Raw genomic sequence first — 24,859 nt, 5'->3', positions numbered from 1 at the left:
CTACTCAGGAGGCTGAGGCGGGAGTATCTCTTGAACCCAGGAGGCAGAGGTTGCAGTGGGCTGAGATTGTGCCATTGCACTCCAGCCTAAGCTACAGAGCCAGACTCTGTAGGATGGAGAAAAAACTCAGGAAGACTGGAGAGCTTCTTTCTAGAGAGAATCTCTTCTCTATAAGGCTTGCCCAGCAATCAAATATTTACTGAAGACCAGTGTTATTAGTGCCAGAGTTATTACTGCCGTGGAAATACATAAAGACCCTATATGAAATGATTACAGGGAAAGAATACCTGCTACTCCAGGGAGTGTTGACCACTTAAGCTAAAAAAGTTCAAGAAGAAAAGAACTAGACTGGGCACAATGGCTCACACCTGTATTCTTAGCACTCTGGTAGGCAAATGCACTTTGGGAGGCTGTGGCAGGAGGATCACTTAAGGCCAGGATTTTGGGATCAGGCTGGACAACATAGCAACACCCCATCTCTTAAAGAGAGAGAAGGAGAGAGGGAGAAAAGAGAGAGAGAAAGAGAAGAACTGGAGGCAGAATACTGGACAGGAACAGGAAGGAAATTCTGGGTGAGAGGATTAGCATAAGCAAAGATATGAACATTGAGAAAATAGGAAATAGGAAAAAAAGTTTCTCCACATCATAGTAAGTGAACAATAAAGGTTTGCACATGATAGTCATGCTCGGCATTAGAAAGTAGGAAGGAGGCCAGACAGAGTCCATCATACCTGTAATCCAGCACTTTGGGAGACTAAGGCGGGAGGACTGCTTGAGTAAAGAGTTTGAGGGGAAACGATCCAAGATGGCCGATCGCTAACATCCCGGGATTGCAGCTCTCAGGGAAGGCGCGGAGAACTAGAGGACGCCACACTTTCAGACAAATTCTGGTCGCTCACGGAGCAGGAGATCCCCCAGTGGAGGAAACACACAGGTGGCCAGTGCGACTCTCGTGGCCGGTGCAGCGGTTCCGCCGGCACCTTGGCGCGGCAGCCCGGGTCCCCAGCAGGACACCAGAGCCCAGCAGCGGCCGGCACCTAGGCGCGGGAGCGCTCGGCGCAGAGTAAACAGGACCGGTTCCCCTTCTGACCGAGGTTTGGAGCCCCGGGAAGGCAGAGTCGCCTACTACCGACACAAGAAGGAAGCCCGACAGGAGAATCCTGGGCAGAAAAGCACCATCAGTTTTAACGCCGCTGCTCTGGCCCTGGGAACTAACAACCTGGACGTCCACTCAAGAGACCTAATCTGAAAGTTGGTAATTTCAAAAACGACAGGAGGATAAATTTACAATGACGGGAAGAAACCAGCGTAAAAAAGCTGAGAATACTCAAAATCAGAACGCCTCTCCCTCTAAAGATGATCACAGTTCCACATCAACAATGGAACAAGGCTTGATGGAGAACGAGCACATCCCAATGACAGAATCACTCTTCAAGGAATGGATAATAAGAAACTTCAGTGAGTTAAAAGACCATGTTGTAGCCCAACGTAAAGAAACTAGGAACTTTGAAAAAAGGTTTGATGAAATCCTGTTGAGAATAGACAACTTAGAGCGGAGTATGAGTGAATTAATGGAACTAAAGAATACAATACAGGAACTCCGAGAAGTATGCACAGGTTTAAACACTCGAATTGTTCAAGCAGAAGAAGGAATATCAGAGGTCAAAGTCCAACTTAATGAAATAAAACGTGAAGAAAAGATCAGAGAAAAAAGGATAAAAAGGAATGAGCAAAGTCTCCAAGAAATGTAGGACTATGTGAAAAGACCAAATTTACGTTTGATAGGTGTACCTGAATGCGACGGAGAGAATGAATCCAAGCTGGAAAATACCCTTCAGGATATTATTCAGGAAAATTTTCCTAAACTAGCAAAGCAGGTCAAAATTCAACCCCAGGTAATACAGAGAACACCACAAAGATATTCCTCAAGAAGAGCAACCCCAAGGCACATAATGGTTAGATTCACCAGGGTTGAAACGAAGGAGAAAATACTAAGGGCAGCCAGAGAGAAAGGTCGGATAACCCACAAAGGCAAGCTTATCAGACTTACAGCAGATCTCTCAGCAGAAACTCTACAAGCCAGAAGAGAGTGGGGGCCAATATTCAACATTCTCAAAGAACAGAACCTTCAGCCCAGAATTTCATATCCAGCCAAACTAAGCTTCACAACTGAAGGAAAAATAAAATCTTTTATGAACAAGCAAGAACTCAGAGATTTTATTACCACCAGGCCTGCTTTACAAGAGCTTCTGAAAGAAGCATTACACACAGAAAGAAACAACCAGTATTAGCCTTTCTAAAAATACACCAAAAAGTAAAGAGCACCAACATAAAGAAGAATTTACACCAACGAATGGATAAAACAGCCAGTCAACATCAAATGGCAGCAACCCTAAATTTAAACTGACTAAATCCCCCAATCAAAAGACACAGCCAAAACCCAATGGCATTTTACATCCAGACCTGTTTCACATGCAAGGATACACAAAGACTCAAAACAAAGGGATGGAGAAAGATTTACCAACCAAATGGAGAGCAAAAATAAGTAATAAATAAATAAAAAGCAGGAGTTGCAATTCTCGTATCGGAGAAAATAGATTTTAAAGCAACAAAGATATAGTGGTAAAAGGATCAATGCAACAACAAGAGCTAACGATCCTAACACCCAGATACGAGACTTAGATTCAATGAGACAGAAAATTAATAAGGATATCAAGGACTTGAACTCAGATCTGGAACAAGTAAACTTAATAAATATTCATAGAGCTCTCCACTTCAAATACACAAAATATACATTCTTGTCAATACCACATCACACCTACCCATAAGTTTAAATGAAACATTGATTGGCCATTATTAATACTCAATTTTTTTCAAAATAAAGCAATATTTCCATTTACTCTCCCTCTTTCTCTTCCTCTTTCTTCCTCTCCTTTACTTATTTTTTTTTCTTTCCTTCTCTCAAAAAAAAAGAAATCAACTTGTAAACCTCTAGATCCAGGTCGGCAATGTCTCTCTCATTGCTTGATTTCCTTCCTTCCCTTCCCTCCCTCCCTCCCCGCTTCCTCCCTTCCTTCCTTCCTTCCTTCATCCCTTCCTTCCTCCCTACCATCCTTCTTCCCTCCCTCCCCGCATCCTCCCTTCCTTCCTTCCTTCCTTCATTCCTTCCTTCCTCCCTACCGTCCTTCTTCCCTCCCTTCCTGCCTTCCTCCCCGCCCCCAAAAAAAAAAAAGAGTTTGAGACCAGCCTGAGCAACATAGCCAGACTCTGTCTCTAAAAAAAAATTTTTTTAATTAGTGGGGCATGGTGGTGTGTGCCTGTAGTCCAACTGCTTTGGAGGCTGAGGCAGGAGGATCACTTGAGCCCAGAACTTTGAGACTGCAATGAGCCATGACTGAGCTACTCCACTCCAGCCTGGGTACCAGAGTGAGACCCTCTGGCTCAAGAAATTTTTAACTCATGCCTGTAATCCTAGCTCTTTGGGAGGCAGAGGCGGGCAGATCACGAGGTCAAGAGATTGAGACCATCCTGGCCAACATAGTGAAACCGTGTCTCTACTAAAATAAAAAAATTAGCTGGACGTGGTGGCATGCGCCTGTAGTCCCAGCTACTCGGGAGGCTGTCAGGAGAATTGCTTGAAGCTGGGAGGCGGAGGTTGCAGTGAGCCAAGATCACACCACTGCACTCCAGCCTGGCACCTGGCGAAAGAGTGAGACTCTGTCTCAAAAAAAAAGAAATTTTTAAAAATAGGCCAGGTACAGTGACTCACACCTGTAATCAAAACACTTTGGGAGGCCAAGGCACGCAGATCGTCTGAGGTCAGGAGCTCGAGATCAGCCTGGCCAACATGGTGAAACTCTGTCTCTTCTAAAAATACAAAAAAAAAAAAAAAAAGGCCGGGCACAGTGGCTCAAGCCTGTAATCCCAGCACTTTGGGAGGCCGAGGCGGGTGGATCACCAGGTTAAGAGATTGAGACCATCCTGGTCAACATGGTGAAACATTGTCTCTACTAAAAATGCAAAAAATTAGCTGGGCATGGTGGCGCGTGCCTGTAATCCCAGCTACTCTGGAGGCTAAGGCAGGAGAATTGCCTGAACCCAGGAGGTGGAGGTTGCGGTGAGCCGAGATTGAGCCATTGCACTCCAACCTGGGTAACAAGAGCGAAACTCCATCTCAAAAAAAAAATACACAAAAAAATTTAGCCAGGTGAGGTAGTGGGCACCTGTAGTCCCAGCCACTCAGGAGGCTGAGGCAGGAGAATCACTTAAACACGGGAGGCAGAGGTTGCAGTGAGCCAAGGTCATGCTGCTATACTCCAACCTGGGTGACAGAATGAGACTCCATCTCAAAAAAATAAAAATAAAAATAGAAAGTATGAGGGAATAGGAAATAATATAATCTGAGAAGAGCCAAACTAAAGTGAGTCTTGGAAGTCTGGTAACACAGGTTTGATCAGTGCACAAGACAGGCCGGGCCAGCTGGAAAATATAGACTTATATAATACCTGGAATACTGACAAAAAAAATTAGTAGCCCTGAAAGGAAAGATGAGGAAAAACATGAACAAGTTGTACAAAACATAATTCATTTGTGAGCAAGCATTGAATCTTTACTGAGCCCTTGCTTTGTGCAATGAATTAGGCAAGGAAAATGAGGAAGACATGGTCTTTTATTGGCCAAATAGAGTATGACACATCTATACAATGGGACAGGAGGCAGCCATTAAACAGAACATGGCAGCTCTTAAAGGTACTATATGGAGCAGTTGCCATGGTTTGTTGTTGATGGTTTTATTTTATTTATTTTAGAGACAGAGCCGCATTATGTTGCCCAGGCTGGTCTCTAACTCTTGGCTTAAGAAATCCTCCTGCCTCAGCCTTCCAAAGATTTCTGGGATTACAGGTGTGAGCCACTGCATCCAGCATTTTTTGTTTTTTTTAGAGACAGGGTCCCACTCTGTCACTCAGGTGACAGTGGTACAATCAGCTCACTGCAGCCTCCTACCCCTGGGCTTAAAACATCCTCCCACCTCAACCTCCTGAGAAGCTGGAATAACAGACATGTGCCAGTAGGCTCTGCTATTTTTTTTTTTTTTTTTTCCATAGAGATGGGGTTTTGCTATGTTGCCCAGGCTGATCTCAAACTCCTGGCTTCAAGTGACCCTCCCACCTTGGTTTTTCAAAGTGCTGAGATTACAGGCGTGAGCCACCATGCCCAGCCAAGTTTTTGAGTTTTGTTTTGTTTTGTTTCATTTTAGAGAGGAGTCTTCCTGTGTGGCCCAGGCTGATCTTAAATGATCCTCCAACCTTGGCCTCCCAAATAGTGGGGACTACTCATAAGCACCACCATGCCTAGCCAATCTCCATGTTTGAATGTAAAGTGAACAAGCAAGGTATATAACAAACATACTACGGCGCTATTGCTAAAGGAGCGCGAGACCTACACATGTTTCTATTTACATATGCAAGCTCCGAAAGGATATTCAAAAACCTGGTCACAGGGTGTGTCTCTTGGGAGGAAAAAAAGGGGACCGAGGAGAATTAAAAAGACTTTTCATTGTACATTCTTTTGACCCTTTTGTATTTTTTATCATTTGCACATTTGCCTATAAAAACAATTTTTAGAAATTTAAAAGCTGCTCTTTTTCCAAAGTTCTCTCACTTCATGTCATGGGTCCTGTATCCTAAATTCCCCTATTTCAATCACAGTGCAAATTCACCCTCCACAGGCATGCCTTTCCTGCATCTAGATTCATTAGCAATAGCTGATGCATCTCTCCTCCCTTGCCTGCCCTTCACAGGAAGAGAAGCAATGAAAAAAAATAAAATGAGGTCTTCTGGTCTCTGTCACCTTTTTATCAACTTGTACTACCTGCCATTATTTGATACCCACATCTTTTCTTGAATCTGATTCCTATGGGTCAGCAATATTTTCGTAAGTTACACGTGATGGAGGAAAAAAAATTATTTTTGAGTGGGAGTCTCACTGTCACCAAGGCTATAGTGCACTCACTACAACCTCAGCCTCCCAGGTTCAAGTGATTCTCCTGCCTCAGCCTTCTGAGAAGCTGGGATTACAGGCGTGCACCACCACACCCGGCTAATTTTTATATTTTTTAATAGAAATGGGGTTTCACCATATTGGACAGGCTGTTCTTGAACTGCTGACCTCGTGATCCACCCACCTGAGGCTCCAAAAGTGCTGGGATTACAAGCATGAGCTACTGTGCCAGGCATAAGGGAAGTTTGTTTTTTTGTTTTTTTTGTTTTTTTTTTTGAGATAAAGTCTCACTCGAGAAAATTTTTTAAAAGAAAAAGATGGGGCGGGGGAGGGAAGCCCAAAGTTTAGCCAAATGTACTTTTTTCAAGCTCCTGCTTGAGCTTAGATTTCCTTTCCGCTTTAAGGACATGCCCTCTGTAAAGAAGGCTGTTTTGTTTTCAGCCCACACAGACCCAAACATTTTTCATCACGTGCCTGGCCCAAGCCAGTAGGCAGCTCTGTAATGTGATCACCACGGCCTGCCTCCTACTTGAGCAAAAACAAGGTTAGCTGGCAGCACAGCAGCAGCCACCAAAGCAGCGGCTGAAAGGGAGGAGAACTTAGATTTGACCTGTGACCAGGACCTCAGAGGAGCCTGGACACAGCCCACTGCAGAGGTGAGTGGGAACTACAGGGGAGGGGTGGTGTTTGCAAAGGTCAGGACACAACCAAGTTCACTTAAAGTAAGGGCAAAATACACTCTTCCCCTCTGCCACCACCCTGTCCTCTCTACTTATGGCACAGGTTAGATTTGTCTCCAAACAGTGTCCTAGGACATTTTTGTAGTGCAGTCGCCTCCTTACCTCTTGCTAATTAATGTCTGCATCCTCTGCTTATGTTTGTACCATTACCTCCTCAGTAGTCTAATTTTTCTAGCAATTGACTGGTGATTGTAATGGACAAGTAATTGGATTTAAAACCATGTAAAGGAGGAACTCCTAAGTCAGAACTCAAAGGAGAGACAGATCAAACTGGAAGGGACTGTTGGGAAGCAGCTGCTGCCTAATTGCTTCTCATCGCTAATCTGCCATCACTTGGAAGGTATGGGGCAAATTACAACAGTTTTAAAATCTCTATATAGATATGTGGGCTATGAGTTAGACAAGCAGGTTGAAACTGTTTTGATGCAACATACTTGGATTTACCAACAGTGGCTCCAGTTTTGAAATTGTCAGTGGCTTGACAGTACTTAGGGAAACACTCCACAAAGGTTATTGGGCAAAGGGCATACAGTAAGGTGTGTAGATGGAGATGAACAATAGAACAGTGGCTTTTAGGGTGCTCCTTATGGGCCCTTTGGGGCTTAAGGCAAGCAAGACAAGATGCTGATTTCTGGGTTGCATCAGTTTCATGTACAATTCCAAGTAAATTTCTTTGAGTCAGACAGATTCAATTCAATTTGCTAAAACACAAATGCACTGAGCATCAGCTTCTGACTTTAGGAAAGTAATTAGCATAATGTAAAGGCACTAAAATGTTCAATAGCAACTGTTAAGATACTTTTTGAGGGCAAAAAGCAATGCTTTTGATTCCTGTATCTCTTATTTATTCAGCAAATCCTTCTTGAATATCTGCTACATGCCAGGCTTGGGCTTGTGTCGATCTCATGGTAAACAAGACAGGCAGGTTCTTGGCCTCATAGACATGCAGTCAAGCAGAACAGTAAACTCAAGGTCCCATGCAGCAAAAGGAGTGAAAGGGTATTACTAAAAACTGGCCCATGACAATCATTTTTTTAAAAAATTTTGTATTGCATTTTAGGTTTTGGGGTACATGTGCAGAACATGCAAGACAGTTGCATAGGTACACACATGGCAGTGTGTTTTGCTTCCTTTCTCCCCTTCACCCACATTTGGCATTTCTCCCCAGGCTATCCCTACCCAGCTCCCCGACCCCCCGCTGGCCCTCCCCTTTTTCCCCCAATAGACCCCAGTGTTTAGTACTCCCCTCCCTGTGTCCATGTGTTCTCATTTTTCATCACCCGCCTATGAGTGAGAATATGCCGTATTTCATTTTCTGTTCTTGTGTCAGTTTGCTGAGAATGACGTTCTCCAGATTCATCCATGTCCCTACAAAGGACACAAACTCATCATTTCTGATTGCTGCATAATATTCCATGGTGTATATATGCCACATTCATTTTTAACCTTTCCTTTCATGTATTTCATCTTCCTTTTTTGTCTTGTTTTGTTTCTTGAGACAGTGTCTCGCTCTATCACCCAAGCTGGAGTGCAGTGGTGTGATTTCACTGCAACCTCCACCTCGTGGGTTCAAGAGATTCTCCTGCCTCAGCCCCCTGAGTAGCTGGGATTACAGGTGCCCCCACCACACCCAGCTAATTTATGTATTTTTAGTAGAGGTGGGGTTTCATCATGTTGGCCAGGCTGGCCTCCAACTCCTGACCACAGTTGATCCACATGTCTTGGCCTCCCAAAGTGATGGGATTATTGGCTTGAGCCAGCGTGCCCAGCAGCATTTCATCGTCGTTTTCTTTTTTTTTTTGGAGACAGAGCCTTGCTCTGGCACCCAGGCTGGAGTACAGTGGTGTGATCTTGTCTTACTGTACCCTCTACCTCCCAGATTCAAGCGATTTTCTTGTCTCAGCCTCCAGAGTAGCTGGGATTACAGGCATGCACCACCACAGCTGGCTAATTTTTGTAATTTTAGTAGAAACGGGGTTTCACCATGTTAGCCAGGCTGGTCTCGAACTTCTGACCTCAGGTGATCGGCCCACCTTGACCTCCCAAAGCACTGCGATTACAGACATAAGCCACTGCACCCGACTGCATTTCATCTTCTTAAATGCATATTGGCCACTGTCTCTTCTATATAAGCCTCAGGTAAATAAGTACAGATGTTGGGTCATAGCAGTTCTACAAAATCCTCTTCACCAGAGGATGTAAGCTGTGTAATTACATTACTGGTCAGTCTCCCAAGCCCTGGAGGAAGACTGCTCAGCTTTTTCCTAGCATATAGTCTGAGAGCAGAGGCTCTCAGGGGAGTTCTAATCTTTGGGTCAGTTGCCTTTTCCCTGTGTCATTTCTTATGAAATAGAATTTATGCTATTCCCAAAATACATACAGCACTAGGCAGTGTTAAGAACCCTAGATTTTGCCAGAAACCATGTGGAGTTTGGAGCAAGTCACTTCTGCTATCAAGGGCTTTCTCCTTAGCTATAAAATGGAAGGGGTAGACCAGATGAATATGAGGTCTTCCCCCCACCAACAGTAAATTGTCTCAGTAATTTTACAAGTTATTTACAAAACAATACACATTCACATAAAGGCGATGTATTTATATCTACAAAATAGGAACATTCATCAACCATGCAGAATATCCAGGAAACAAGAATATGAAAGAAAATCTGGGCTGGGCACAGAGGTTCACACTATAATCCCAGCATTTTGGGAGGCCGAGGTGGATAGTTCACCTGAGGCCAGGAGTTCAAGACCAGCCTGGCCAACATGGTGAAACCCTGTCTATACTAAAAATACAAAAAATTAGCCAGGTATGGTTGGGGCAGGCACCTGTAATGCCAGCCACTTGGGAGGCTGAGACAGAAGAATCACTTGAACCTGGGAGGTGGAGGTTGCAGTGAGCCGAGGTGATGCATTGTACTCCAGCCTGGGCCACAAGAGCAAGACTCAAAAAAGAAAGAAAGAAAATAAAGAGACAGAGAAAGAAAGAGAAAGGAAGGAAGGAAAGGGAAGGGAAGGGAGGGAAGGGGAGGGGAGGGGGAGGGGAGGGGGAGGAGAGGGGAGGGGAGGGGAAAGAAATGAAAGGAAAAGAGAAAAGAAAAGAAAGAAAATCTGAAAGAATTGGGCTGTAGACAAACAAAACTCAAGATTAAACTGTCTGTATTCCTTCCAGCCTCACTTTATGACTTCAACAAAACCACATAGGCAGAGCAGAGTGGCTCACGCCTGGAATCCCAGCACTTTGGGAGACCAAGATTTTTTGAGCCCAGGGGTCCAAGAGCAGCCTGGGAAACATAGGGAGATTCCATCTCTACAAAAATTTTTTTTAAAAATTGCCGGCGTGGTGGTACAGACCTATAGTCCCAGCTACTCAGGGGACTGAAGTGGGAGGATCACTGGAGTGTAGAATATTGAGGCTGCAGTGAGCTATGATTGACCCATTGTAAGGGTGACAAAGCAAGACCCTGTCTCTACAAAATAAATAAATAAAATCCTTGGTTCACACTAAAACAAACAAAACAGAGCCATACTACTAAAAAGTATCTAATTTGCTACTAGGGAGGCTGAGGCAAGCGGAACAACTGACACCAGGAAATCGAGGCTGCAATGAATTGTGAATTTATGTATTTTTAGTAGAGATGGGATTTCACCATGTTGGCCAGACTGGCCTCCAACTCCTGACTGCAGTTGATCCACCCGTCTCGGCCTCCCAAAGTGATGGGATTATTGGCATGAGCCAACGTGCTGCACTCCAGCCTGGGTGACAGAGTAAAACCCTGTCTCAAAAAAATAATAATAATTTAAAATATATATATATATATATGATAAACTCACAATATATATCAAATTCACTTTAAGGGAGAATCCATTCATTGCTGTAAAAGATTACAGTCTTTGGCCAGGCATGGTGGTTCATACCTGTAATTCCAACACTGGGAGGCTGGGGTGGGTGAATCACTTAAGCCCAGGAGTTCAAGACCAGCCTGGGCAAAACAGACTCTGTCTCTAAAAATAAATTTTAAAAAACGTATTAAAAATCTTTGCTTTTAGTGTACTTCATTTCTTTCTGTCCTCCAAATGCATTCCATTCTCAAATAAGTATGTCATTCTCTTCCTACTTTGTCTAGAAAATCAAAGTTATATGATTTTATAAAATAGGGCAAAAAGCATGTCTTATTCATCTTTCTAGCCCGTGTCTAGCATTGTCTCTGGCATCTGATAAATGTTTCTTGAAATAATAATTAGAATTTTAGAGAAAACGCATTCTTTTGCATTAAAACACACAAACACACACACAATCTAGTTCACTATTCATGGCTAATACAGGCCAATCTCATTCTTTTGTGTCCCTTTCTTTTTTTTTTTTGAGACGGAGTTTCGCTCTTGTTACCCAGGCTGGAGTGCAATGGCGCGATCTCGGCTCACCGCTGCCTCCTGGGTTCAGGCAATTCTCCTGCCTCAGCCTCCTGAGTAGCTGGGATTACAGGCACACACCACCGTGCCCAGCTAATTTTTTGTATTTTTAGTAGAGACGGTGTTTCACCACGTTGACCAGGATGGTCTAGCTCTTTTGACCTTGTGATCCACCCGCCTCGGCCTCCCAACATGCTGGGATTACAGGCGTGAGCCACCGCGCCCAGCTTTTGTGTCCCTTTCAATCCCTGACACCCACCCTGTGTTCATCAACCTCAATGTATTCTATGCTTTTGCAGTCTCGGTTAGTATAGTGAGCACTGAATTCAAGTTCTCCCACTAAATAGGTGTCCAATTTGAAGCCAAATAATAAATATCTCTACATCTGTTTCTTCAGATGGAAAATGGGGGCATCTGAACAGATGAGCTCTAATACAACTTCCAGTTCATTTTTTGTTTTGTTTTGTTTTTTGAGACTCTTTGATCTGTGGCCCAGGCTGAAGCATGGCCACTACACCTGGCTAATTTTTTTAATATTAAAAATTTGTGGCGATAGGGCCTCATTATGTTTCTCGGGCTGACTCAAGCAATCCTCCCGCTTCAGCCTCTCAAAGTGCTGGGATGACAGCGTGAGCCACCATGTCCAGTCCAACTTCCAGTTCTTAAGATGGCATACTTCAAAAGGTAGAAAGAAAGAATTAGTCAAGTCAGAGAAAGAAATGACTATGGTACTTTAATATAATAGTAAATGTTGCTGTTAGTTTTACTTGCCAAAATTTCTAACTTGAACACTATCATTAGCAAACAATGTTAAGGAGCTTCTTTGGGTGAAGACCCATTTGCCTACCATGTTTGAGGTCTCCCCTAGAATCCTTCTGACTGACCATGTTCATGTAAAACTGAAAACATGTCTGCAGGCAGGCAGAGAGGCACAGAAAGCAAGCTGCTTTGGCATAAAATATTCTGCAGAACAATACAGTTGGAGAACTCAGCACTTAGATAAATATCTCTGGAGATGGCATATGGCCATATTGGCGTGGCTAAAGAATAAATTACATGTTAAGAACTGCTTCATTGGTGCTAATGAAATGAGATATCAACAGATAAATGCTGCTGTTCTTACAGCCAAGAAGCCTTCCTACCAACAGAAAGTAAGCAACCATTTTCCCTTTGGCCAGAAGGCATGCGTGGAGCAGAGAAGTCCAATGTCAAACATACTTAATGCCTACGTCTTATCAGCCCACTTAATCTCAGCAATATTGTTTCCATAATGCAGACACAGTAGGCATGATCAGCACTCTGCCCTGTAGAGTGAACCAGAGCTGCCTTTTTCCAGAGCCAAGATCTTACTGTACTGACAGTCATCCCAGTTCCTCTTGGGTTTTTTGTTTTTTTTTGTTTTTGAGGTGGAGTTTCACTTTTGCTGCCCAGGCTGGAGTGCAACGGCCCCATCTCAGCTCACTGCAATCTCTGCCTCACAGGTTCAAGCGATTCTCCAGCCTCAGCCTCCCAAGTAGCTAGGATTACAGGTGCTGTCTACAAAGCCCAGCTAATTTTTTGTATTTTTTTAGTAGAGACAGGATTTTACCCATGTTGGCCAGGCTGGTCTTGAACTCCTGACCTCAGGTGATACACCCATCTCAGCCTCCCAAAGTATTGGGATTCTGAGTGTAAGCCACCACACCTGGCCTTGATTTTTGTTTTTAATTTCAATATCTGGTTCTGTTTATTTATACTTTATACCCAGCCTACATCTCAAAAGAGTTTGAGGAAGTTTCTAATAAAAGTATATATAGAACAGCTACACATAAATAAATAAAAACTGGTAAGAAACCATCAGACAATAATCTATACCATTTTGGTGGGGAAGATATGATTTGTAGAGAAAATAAACAGGTGCTTTAAAAATGGGGGGGGGGGGAATGGATTGTCCAATTTTCTTTGCATTCCATAGGAAAGCATATCACTTCTTCCAGAGAGGAGAGAGGAAGAACTTCTGTGAACTCATTTCCTTTTTTTTGAGACGGAGTTTCGCTCTTGTTACCCAGGCTGGAGTACAATGGTGCAATCTTGGCTCACCGCAACCTCCGCCTCCTGGGATCAGGCAATTCTCCTGCCTCAGCCTCCTGAGTAGCTGGGATTACAGGCACGCGCCACCGTGCCCAGCTAATTTTTTGTATTTTTAGTAGAGACAGGGTTTCACCATGTTGAACAGGATGGTCTCGATCTCTTGACCTTGTGATCCACCCGCCTCGGCCTCCCAAAATGCTGGGATTATAGGCATGAGCCACCGCGCCCAGCCCTTTTTTTTTTTTTTAATCTGTATCTGACTCAGTCTCTACGTGTATTTGTTTCTTTTCTTTTTGTTTTTTTTGGAGGCAGGGTCTTGCTCTGTCATCCAGGCAGGAGCACAGTGGTGCAATCACAGTTCATTGCAACCTCTACCTCCCCAGCTCAAGCGATCTTCCCAACTAATCTTTAAGTTTTTGTAGAGACAGAGTCTCACTATGTCATCCAGCTCACTGCAACCTCCACTTCCCAGGTTCAAGAGATTCTCCTGTCTCAGTCTCCCGAGTAGCTGGGTTTACAGGCAGCCACTACCATGCCTGGCTAATTTTTGTATTTTTAGTAGAGGCAGGGTTTCACCATGTTGGCCAGGCTGCCAGGCTGGTCTCAAACTCCTGACCTCAAAAAATAAACCCACCTCAGCCTTTCAAAGTGCTAGGATTACAGGTAGGAGCCACCATGCCCAGCCATACTTATTTCTTTATTGGAATCATCATCTACATCCTCATAAAAAATATACTGCCTTTTCTGGTGGCGCGTGCCTGTAATCCCAGCTACTCAGGAGGCTGAGGCAGGAGAATTGCCTGAACCCAGGGGGCGGAGGTTGTGGTGAGCCAAGATTGCACCATTGTACTCCAGCCTGGGTCACAAGAGCGAAACTCCGTCTCAAAAAAAAAAAAAAAAAAACAAAATACTGCCTTTTCTTAACAACTAAATAATGGAGTAAGGAATATCTTCAATGGCTATTTTGGTATTCATGTTGCAGACTCTTAAATCTTTTTTTTTCCCCTTATATCTATATTGTTTGTTTAAGTATGGTCTGACTAAAAACAGCATTCTTTGGATAAGCTAAAAGGCAGTCTGGGAAGAAAAAGTTCAGTTTTGAAGTTGGACACCATGTATCCAAGAGCAGGAAGAAAGTCTGGACACTTGCCTTCCTATAGAGATTTCTTTGTGTACCAAATCTCCTGCCTGTCTAGCAGTTTCTTAGCTCTGGCCCAGACCTCTAGCCCAGTACTATGGATATAAATTTTGGAATAATGAATATGTATCCAGACTGAGAGTTTCTCATTTTTGCATCTCCAGCACTTTCCACAGCTCCTTGCACAGAGTAAATTCATAAATGTTTCTGGAAGGAATGGATGAGCTCCTAAAGATCAAAGGCCAGGTCTCACTTGCTTCGTAAGCTCTTAGCAAAGATAATGGAGTTACTAAGACAAGGAAAAGGCTAGGAGACTTGGATATGTAAGTAAAGTTCCCTGTGGGATGGCATAGCAAAAAGAGTTCTAGGAGCTTGAAAATCAAACAAATTCCAAATCTTTTCAACTCCCTTTCCAGACAGGATGGTTATCTCAACAGGGTCAACAGAACCTTTTCTACTTCCCAACAAACACTGGAGAGGGAAATCCACACTGATATGAAGGCTCTGCCTGCTTTGCAAATGGTTTGCAGACATTTAGATCTCCCAAGTATTTCCCAAGTTGAGGTGTTTCTTTTGATATTTGGTTCCTTGTCATTAAAATATTTGAGCTGGGCCTGGTGGTTCATGCCTGTAATTCCAGCACTTGGGAGGCTGAGGCAGGAGTATCTCTTAAGACCAGGAATTAGAGATCAGCCTCAGCAACATAGCAAGATCCCATCTCTTATTTTTTTTTAAAGGTGGGGGAAATGAAACATTTGATAAATTTAGCCCTAAAATTACCTAACACCACTACCTCCCTTGTGCTTAATGATCCATGCTTTTGGGGACTCCAGATAGCAAGTAGAGGGCCAGAATGAAAATGACCTAAGTCAGGAGTGGTGGCTCACACCTGTAATCCCAGCACTTTGAGAGGCCAAGGTGGGTGGATCACCTGAGGTCAGGAGTTCAAGACCAGCCTGGCCAACATGGTGAAATCCTATCTCTGCTAAAAATACAAAAAAAATTAGTGGTAAGTGGTGGCAGGTGCCTATACTCTGTTACTTGGGAGGCTGAGGCAGGAGAATCGCATGAACCTGGGAGGTGGAGGTTACAGTGAGGGCGAGATCATGCCACCATACTCCAGCCTGGGCAACAGAGTGAGACTGCCTCAAAAAAAAAAAAAAGAAAAAAGAAAATGACCTTGCCTCATCCCAGAATCCTAGCACTGTGTGAAGGGTAGCTTCTCTGAAGGTACCCTTATCCACCTTGGAGATGTGGACCAAACTCAGAATTGAGCCACAGGAAGTGCTTAGGACAATGAGAGTGGAGAAAAATTGTTATTTAAAGAATAATTCTTTGGAACCTTCATAAGCCCGGTTTATTATATAATGTCTGTTATCCTAGTTGTGGGGCAGGGGTATTCACAATAGGTTTAGGCTGAGACTTACCATCCTGAAATGCTTGCTCAGCTGTCCTCTGGAAGCTCAGGCAGTGCAGAATATGACAACAGAGCACCTTCTAACCCACTAGTCCACAAAGGAATCCCAGCTGCCACTCAGTATCAGAACCTGGAGTGAATGAATGCCTGCAGCAGTACTCTACTAACATCTCTTTTTCTGGTTTTCCTGAGAACTTGCATTGAGGCAGAAACTGCACACTTATAAGCTGCAGTAGCTTCCCTTGCTGTCAGTCAAGCAATGTTGGGGAAGGGAGCATGGGTAAAGCAGGCCTAGGAGTGTGGACAGGGCCCTGTATTATCTAGAGTGTCTGAAACCCATTCCCCTGCCTCCAGATGGGGCTTAGGCCTATGCCACACTAAACATCCTAGTGCATTCTCTTAAGTCAGAAGCTGTCTCCTTGACAGGGTATCAGATGCCTCCGTATTTCTCCCTGAGAGGCTCTTCCTGAGCTGACTGCACCCCTTCTCCTGTAATGCGAGTCATAGTGGTAATGATAAGCAGCTTGCTTATCACCTCCTTTTGGTGTCCTAACTCCTCAGACGCTGAAAGACACTTTATAGGTCACCATTCTCTCGTTCTTCAGCCTAAGTAATCTGTAAGAAATGTGGGCTGGATGCAGTGGCTCACGTCTGCAATCCCAACACTTTGGGAGGCCGAGGCAGGAGGATCACTTGAGCTCACGAATTTGAGATCAGCCTGGGCAATGTGGTAAGACCCTGTCCCTACAAAAAAATATAAAAATTGGCCGGGTGCAGTAGCTCACGCCTGTAATCCTAGCACTTTGGGAGGCAGAGGAGGGTGGATCATGAGGTCAAGAGATTGAGACCATCCTGGTCAACATGGTGAGACCCCGTCTCTACTAAAAATACAAAAATTAGTCCCAGCTACTCGGGAGGCTGAGGCAGAAGAATTGCTTGAACCCAGGAGGCAGAGGTTGCAGTGAGCCGAGATCGTGCCATTGCACTCCAGCCTGGGTAACTAGAGTGAAACGCCGTCTCAAAAAAAAATATATATATAAATTAGCCAGGTATGGTGGTGTGTGTCTGTAGTCTGTATTCCCAGCTACTCAGGAGGCTCAAGTGGGAGAATTGCTTGAGTCTGGGAGGCTTGAGCCTGGAAGGCAGAGGTTGCAGTGAGCCATGATCATACTACTGCACTGCAGCCTGGGCAACAGACCAAGACCCTGTCTCAAAAAAAAAAAGAAATGTGAATGAGGCTGGGCATGGTGGTGTATACCTGTAGTCCCAGCTACTCAGAAGGCTGAGGCAAGAGGATCCTTTCAGCCTAGGAGTTTGAGTCCAGCTTGGGCACCATAAGTGAGACCCCATCTCTTTAAAAAAAAAATCAATTAAAAAAAAAGTGTTCACGCCTGTAATTTCAACACTTTGGAAGGCTGAGACAAGAGGATTGCTTGAAGCCAGGAGTTCAAGACCAGCCTGGGCAACAAAGCAAGACCCCCGTCTCCTAATTGTTAAAATAAAAATTTTTTTTAAAGTGGGTCAAAGGGGAACAGTTATTTCCTAAGGTCATAGCTGGTAAACACGCATTTAGAATAATAAAACCAAGTACAATCACATACAAAAGAATAAAACATCTGTAGAGATGGAAAAATGTGGTACAAAGTCCAGTTTGGAACCTGGGTCCTAAGCCTGGCTCTGCCACTTATCATCTATGACTCTGGGAGGTCACCTGCCTCCTCTTGTCTAGGTTCTTTCATCCTTGTAACATGGCAGGACCAGATGATCTGTAATGCTCCTCTCCAGCCAGGTTATGACACTATCCAATAGGGATGGCCAATGGGATAACATATGCTAACTTCTCTGGACTAGTGTGCCTGCCTTGAGTGCTGCAGTTGGGTCTGTGAGTTTAGTAAGGCTCAGGTGAAAGATGCTGGGAATGACAGGCGATGTCTACCAGGGATGACAGAGTAATGGAGGATAATTTGTCATCTAAGTTTCAGTTACTATTAAAAATTTTTGAACAGCTAGTACATCCATATCATCCAAAATTTTAACCATATAAAAACAGAAAATATTTATTACCAGTATTTTTTTTTTTTTTTTTTTGAGACAGGGTCTCACGCTGTCAAACAGGCTGGATCAGTGGCATGATCATGGCTCATTGCAGCCTCTGTCTCCCAAGCTCAGCTGATCCTCCCAGTTCAGCCTCTCAGGTAGCTGAAACCACAGGCATGTGCCACCACACACAGCTAATTTTTTTATTTTTTGTAGAGACAGGGTATTTCTATGTTTGCCTAGGCTGGTCTTAAACTCCTGGACTCAAATGATCCCCTTGCCTTGGCCTCCCGAAGTGTTGGGACTACAGGTATGAGCCACTGTACCCAACCTCAGACATATTTCTTTCTTTTTTTGCTCTGTTGTTGCCCAGGCTGGAGTGCAGTAGCGCAATCTTGGCTCACTGCGACCTCTGGCTCCTGGGTTCAAGCAATTCTTCTGCCTCAGCCTCCTGAGTAGCTGGGACAACAGGTGTGCACCACCATGCCTGGCTAATTTTTGTGTTTTTGGTAGAGGTGGGGTTTCACCATGTTGGCAAGGATGGTCTTGAACTCTGGACCTCAGGTGATCCACCCAGCTTGGCCTCGCAAAGTGTTGGGATTACAGGCATAAGCCACCTGCACCTGGCCCTCAGATGTATTTCTAATGATTGTCCTTCTACCCAATTCTTGTTAGGCTGTATTTTTAAAGAAGGTTAATGCCTGATATACATATCCTTTTTCTTTTCCATAGAACTGTTGATTGGTTTCAGAAAAGTCTTGGTCCATGTTTTTAAACCAACCAACAAATAATACTAAACGAAAAACCAAACCAACTTGCTAGAACGATTATTTGAGTTCTGGGTAAGTTCGTTTTTTTCTCTTAGAACAACAGCTCTCTAATAAAAGGGGAGAAATAAAGAGAGAATAAACAAGTTTTTCAAAAAGCATTATAATACATTTTTGGCGGGGTACAGTGGCTCATGCCTGTAATCCCAGCACTTGGGGAGGCCAAGGCGGGAGGATAGCTTGAGTCTAGGAGTTCAAGACCAGCCTAGGCAACATAGTGAGTCCCTGTCTCTTAAAAAAAAAAAAAAAGCATTATCAGACTTTTTGTAGTTGGTAGATCTAGTAGTCCCCTTCCCTTCCACCACTTTTTCCTTTCTGGCATTTGTCTAGCTATTCTTGTACATTTATCTCTCCATATAAGTTTTAGAATCAATTTGTCTGGTTTCAGGAAAAACAATAAGCCTAATGGTTTTTTCAAAAATCACTGCCAGCCATTCACCTTGACTTTCTCCACTCCCTACTTCCTTAGATGCTTATGAAAATAACTCCCCGAATCACCTGTGCTTTCTCATTCCAGATGAAGGGAGAAGCTGGACATATACTACACAATGAAAAGTCAAAGCAGGTAAATGCCAGCACCTCATCCCCAAACTGGTAAGAATGTAGTCAGTGCCTCTTGCCATAGCTGCACTTGCTATGCATCCAACATTTCCCCCAAGGTTTAGGGGTAGCTGACACATGGTAAGGTCTTCATTTCAGTAACTGAACAGACTATACTTGACTCCAAACTGTCTTTTAACCATAACCGCTTTGCCTGAATGCAGAATGTGAATGTGCATCATGGAATTGAAAAGCCTGATAACTGTTCTCCCTTCGCCTCCTGGCTCTCCTGGCTGTAGCCCTTAGCATGCCCTATGCCTCAGGCCTTTGGAAAACCCTTTCTGTAACTTTCCTGGGGACAACAGAGACTTTCTGGGGGTAGCTGAGAACTGGCTGCTGACCCCAGCTAACTCCTGCATTGCGTTTTCCTGCACCCCACAGAGGACCTTTGTCCTGTTTATATTTCCTTCATCTGGGCTGCTAGGGAGATTAAAACAAACAAACAAACAAACAAAAAAAAAACCAACATCCCCGAAAAAATATCTAATCCAGTATGTGAAACTGAGGTTTTAATTTGGCTTAATTTGGTTTGATCAAACTCAGAAGATTAAAACTTTCAGTGAGTCTAGAAAAGTTCCTGAAAAGAGCCCTCAGAATCCAAACAGAAATAATTGGAAAAGCCCAGTCACCGGCCTAGCAAACACAGGGTGACCTTTGAATGGCCCATGTAAAAAGAACAAGTTCTGGTGGAGTACAGTGGCTCACACCTGTAATCTTAGCATTTTGGGAGGCTGAGGTGGACAGATTGCTTAAGGTTGAGAGTTCAAGGCCAGCCTGGCCAACCCAGAAGTTAACCTGGGCAAAACCCAGCTAACTTCTCTACTAAAAATACAAAACTTAGCCAAGTGTGGCGGCAAATGCCTATAATCCCAGCTACTCAGGAAGCTGAGGTGGGAGAATTATTTGAACCCTGGAGGCAGAGGTTGCAGTGAGCTGAGATGGTACCACTGCACTCCAGCCTGGGTGACAGAGTGAGACTGCCTCAAAAAAAAAGAAGTCAGGAAAGGTATATGATTCACTCTTTTATGCCAAAGCAAGAGGAGGGTAGGGATGGAAAAAATAGGCCTGGCCTATGGTTACAGTGAAGCTCCTATAACTGGAAAAGGATTTTCTTATCATGGTTTTGGCAGATGCTGCTGTGATAACTCTCAATCTTGCCTGCCCATTGGAATTACCTGGGGAGTCAAGGTCCCACCCCCCAGGGACTTTTATGTAATTGGACTGGAGGGGACCCTATTGGGACTTTAAGCTCCCAGATGATTTCAATGTGCAGATCATGGGTATCTCCATTTGCCAAGAAGACTGGCAATGAAATCCTATGATTAATAGAGGCTTGCCCAACCTCTGACTCAGAATTGCCTGATAGTTTCTCTGGAGTCAGGCTAATTCCCTTCCCTCCCCCAGCGTGGGCTCTAATTTTCATAAACACACCCATGTACAGCCTGAGAGCTCCTGATAAGGAAGAGGCTCCCACAGAAACTGGGAAGAGGTCAAAAGACGAGCCTTCCTGGCTGGTTGAGACCTTGATCCTACAGCACTCCTGCTGTGCCTTAGCAGTGAGCTGCGTGTAAACACAGGGGGCTTGTTAGGGTCTGACACTTCCTTGACCACCTCCAGGAGGGACACATCTGGGGCTCTATGAGGAGGACAGCTTTCATCCTGGGCTCTGGACTTCTCTTGTTTGTGGCCTTCTGGAACTCAATGACATGGTAAGTCACTCCACCCAGCTGTAATCCAGGAGCTAGAGGCAGTGTGGTGGTGGTGGTCAGTGGCAGAACATAGAGGAAGGAGGGGTCCACCCACTAGTGTTCACCCAAAAAGCTGAATGGTTTTTCTTCCAAGGCATCTTCAGAGATTTTGGGGTGCTTCTGGCTACTTTTGGCAAGCCCAGTGGGAGAGGCTGCTGACTACATTTGAAGGGAAGGAGTGGATCCTCTTCTTTATAGGTGAGGTTCCCAGACCACCAGCACCTAGCATGTGTGTGCATGATTATAACTTAGTTCTTTTTCTATTATTTTGTTCTCTACTTTGACACTTTCAGTTTATTATTCCAAGGGATGAGGACTTGAAGTTCAAAAGAGTGGTAGTCCCAGCCGGGCACGGTGGATCAAGCCTGTAATCCCAGCAGTTTGGGAGGCCGAGGAGGGTGGATCACAAGGTCAAGAGATCGAGACCATCCTGGTCAATATGGTGAAACCCCGTCTCTACTAAAAATACAAAAAATTAGCTGGGCATGGTGGCGCGTGCCTGTAATCCCAGCTACTCAGGAGGCTGAGGCAGGAGAATTGCCTGAACCCAGGAGGTGGAGGTTGCAGTGAGCCAAGATCGCGCCATTGCACTCCAGCCTGGGTAACGAGCGAAACTCTGTCTCAAAAAAAAAAAATGTGGTAGTCCCAAAGAATACTAAACTTGTGGGCAGTCTGGAAACAGGATGCCTAAAAAAAGAAGCTGAGAAATTGAGACTCCTTCCAACATATAGAAGAGTAAGAAATGTTTTATGTAAAAATGAATGCATATTTGGAGCAATAACCCTGTTTCTAAATGTAATTTCACAAGCACAGACAGCTGCCCTGTCTTGTCAGAGACTATGTACCCTGTACCTGGTACAGTCAGTGCTTGACAGCAAGTGGCCAGTCAATAAATATTTACTGACAGCTTCAATGGCTCCAAACAAACCTGAGTAAATAAATGGAAGGAAAAGCCATTTAAACATAGAATATTTATACCAGCATTATGTATAATAGTGAATTTCCTCAATCACACATTTATTCACTCAAATACTTATATATATTACATATAACAAATTTATTTATATTATTAATATGATATATATAATGTGCTAAGCTTATATGGAGGATATAGAAACATTTAAGATGGGGCCAGGCATGGTGGCTCATGCCTGTAATCCCAGCACTTTGGGAGGCTGAGGCAGGCAGATCACTTGAGGCCAAGAGTTAGAGACCAGCCTGGCCAACATAGCAAAACCCATCTCTACTAAAAATACATAAAACTAGCCAGACGTGGAGAGCTCGCCTATCATCTAGCTACTCGGGAGGCTGAGGCAGGCGAATCACTTGAACTTGGGAGTGGAGGTTGCAGTGAGCTGAGAATGCACCACTGCACTCCAGCCTGGGTGACAGAGCAACACTCCGTCTCAAAAATATATATACATTTAAATGAATGATTTCCCTACCCCATTAAAAAATGATGTCACAGTCTAGAAGGGAAGATAAAAAGCGTCAGTTGCCAAAAAGCAAAATGCCCCTAAAGATTGTTTTCAGCTAGAACCCTGAAAATGGGCTGAACAAGAAATACGACAGATTTAATGGGATCTTAAGAGTCACTGAACAATGCAGATTATGTCTTTATATGGGTAAAGTGGTAGAAAAACTTTATTAGCCAGAACCTGCAATCTAAAAAATCCCCAAATATTTTATGTACTTTAGGCACAATCCTGTGAAAAGTACCTATTACCTTGGCGAAAAGCCAATATAAGAGAGATAAAGTATTTCCAGTTTTAAGTGTTAGAGTTAGAAGAAGCTCAAGATCATCTTACGGTGTACTTTTCATCTGTATTCCTCAGACAACCTTTTGAGTTCCAAGTAGGTAGACAGCTTGGATGGCCCACTGGGTAACCACCAACCTTTTTTTTCCAAAGTAAAAAATACTTTATTTTTTCTGGGTATAAAAGTAAATATGTGCTCATTGTTAAAAATAAATATCAGGCAATTCAAATAAGCATAGAAAGGGTGAAAATCACCCACTCTTTTACCTTCAAGAAATAACCACTATTTATATGTTATTATTTATTTATTTATTTATTGGATATATAGCTTTTATTTATTGGATATATAGTACTTATGAGATACCAACTATTTTAAACCTTTTTTTAATTGAATAGATTGTAGATATCTTTCCATGCCTATTAATATAGCCTTACTTAATACTTTAAGTTTCCCATTCTATTCCACTGTATGTATGGAAATACTCTAATCTATTAAGTCCATTCTCTACTAATGCTTATTTACGCTGCTTTAAAAAAACTTTTTTAATGCTGTGATGGACATTTATGCACAGATGTATGGCCTTTTCTTCCTTCTCCCTTTGTGTCTTGACTCTCTCATTTTATTACTTCAGATATTGCCAAATTGCCCTCCAGAATGTTCTTACCAATTCTACTCCCCTACTGTGCTGGCAAGTATTTTCCAAATCCCAGCTGCCACAGATACTGTGGCTGATGGAGTATGAAGGGTGCTGGTGGAGGGACACAGACATGGAGTTAAGCAAAGCCTAGTCCTAGCTGGGCATGGTGGCAGGTGCCGGTAGTCCCAGCTACTTAGGAGGGTGAAGCAAGAGGATTGCTTGAGTTTGACAAGTAGAGGCTGCAGTGAGCCATGATCAAGCAACTGCACTCCCAGCCTGAGTGACAGAGCGAAGCTTTGTCTCAAAAAAAAAAAGAAAAAAAGAAAAATGAGTTTTCCACTTTGGGAGATACTGATTAGATGACAGATTCCGCTGTTCAGTTAGTAGGATGATGGGGACTAAGCTTCCTGACTCCTAGCCCAGGGCTCATTGACCCATACCATATCAAGTACCTCCTTTGCAATTCATAAAGGGTTCAGTGGGCACAGACTCCACACCTTGAAGGTTGCTGTCCTATTTTGTGGCTAAGAAAACAGAGATACTTCTTAAGTGGCCTGTCCACATTCCCACCCAAGAATAAAGGTAAGCCCTTGTTCCCAAGCCCTAAGACCTCCCTGGCAAGGAAATGTCTAGGACGAAGCCTCAGTCACCTTAAAAAGTGTGTTCTGTGGCCGGGCACGGTGGCTCAAGCCTGTAATCCCAGCACTTTGGGAGGCCAAAGCGGGCAGATCACGAGGTCAAGAGATCGAGACCATCCTGGCCAATATGGTGAAACCCCGTCTCTACTAAAAATACAAAAAAATTAGCTGGGCGTGGTGGCGTACACCTGTAGTCCCAGCTACTCGGGAGGTTGAGGCAGGAGAATTGCTTGAACCTGGGAGGCAGAGGTTGCAGTGAGCCGAGATTGTGCCACTGCACTCCAGCTTGGCACCTAGTGACAGAGTGAGACTCTGTCTCAAAGAAAAAAAAAAAGTGTGTTCTGTTACCTATGTGCTGCAAGAACCCAAAGTCACCCTGATTGTTTCTGCTTCCCAATCTCAGGTGCCATCCAACTGCCTACTCTGTTCTTCTGGAGCTTCAATGGGCTTCTACTGGTGGCTGATACAACAGGAAAACCTAACTTCATCTCTCGCTACCGAATTCAGGTCGGCAAGAATGAACCTGTAAGTATTGTAACTTCTCCTGGTCAAAGCACAGAAAGCAAGAGCTAAAGCCACACTCAGAATTCTCACCACTGGCCCAGGAGAGACCTGGCCAGTGTGAGCCAAGTTATTAGTAACAAGGCTCCCCCAGTTTAGAAGGTTAAAGAGAGGAAATAATTTGCCCTCAGTCGCAGAGTCACTCAGCTAGTGGCCAGTTAAGACCAACGTTTTGGTCTTTTGATGCCTGCCTGGCCCAGGGTCTGGACCTTCCTGTGCCACACAACGGCACTGTGGTCAGCCTGGTACTGAGAAGGCAGGCAGCTCCCCTTTTTCCA

The 24,859-nt window shown here is 43.9% G+C and overlaps 1 protein-coding gene across 4 annotated transcripts in view; it reads left to right on the top strand.

Moving 5' to 3' along the window:
- Window positions 1–6,520: 6,520 nt before the first annotated feature.
- FAXDC2 (fatty acid hydroxylase domain containing 2) overlaps window positions 6,521–24,859 on the top strand; it is a 33,590-nt gene continuing 15,251 nt past the window's right edge. The window contains exons 1-6 of one of the 4 annotated variants that reach the window (XM_035289305.3): window positions 6,521–6,656; window positions 19,157–19,204; window positions 20,857–20,948; window positions 21,082–21,185; window positions 23,377–23,433; window positions 24,424–24,545. In XM_035289305.3, the coding sequence (XP_035145196.1) occupies window positions 19,157–19,204; window positions 20,857–20,948; window positions 21,082–21,185; window positions 23,377–23,433; window positions 24,424–24,545 (423 nt within the window). In that variant the 5' untranslated portion in view covers window positions 6,521–6,656. Of the gene's footprint in view, window positions 6,657–6,798; window positions 7,081–19,156; window positions 19,205–20,856; window positions 20,949–21,081; window positions 21,186–23,376; window positions 23,434–24,423; window positions 24,546–24,859 lie in introns of those variants that run through there. The other 3 variants (XM_078363645.1, XM_017969117.4, XM_078363664.1) reach the window with 3 other exon arrangements.

This window comes from Callithrix jacchus, chromosome 2, assembly GCF_049354715.1.
Source record: "Callithrix jacchus isolate 240 chromosome 2, calJac240_pri, whole genome shotgun sequence".
In the NCBI taxonomy this organism is placed as follows: Eukaryota; Metazoa; Chordata; class Mammalia; order Primates; family Cebidae; genus Callithrix; species Callithrix jacchus.
Note: the sequence above shows the minus strand (reverse complement) of the source record. Positions and strands in the feature narration are given on the sequence as shown.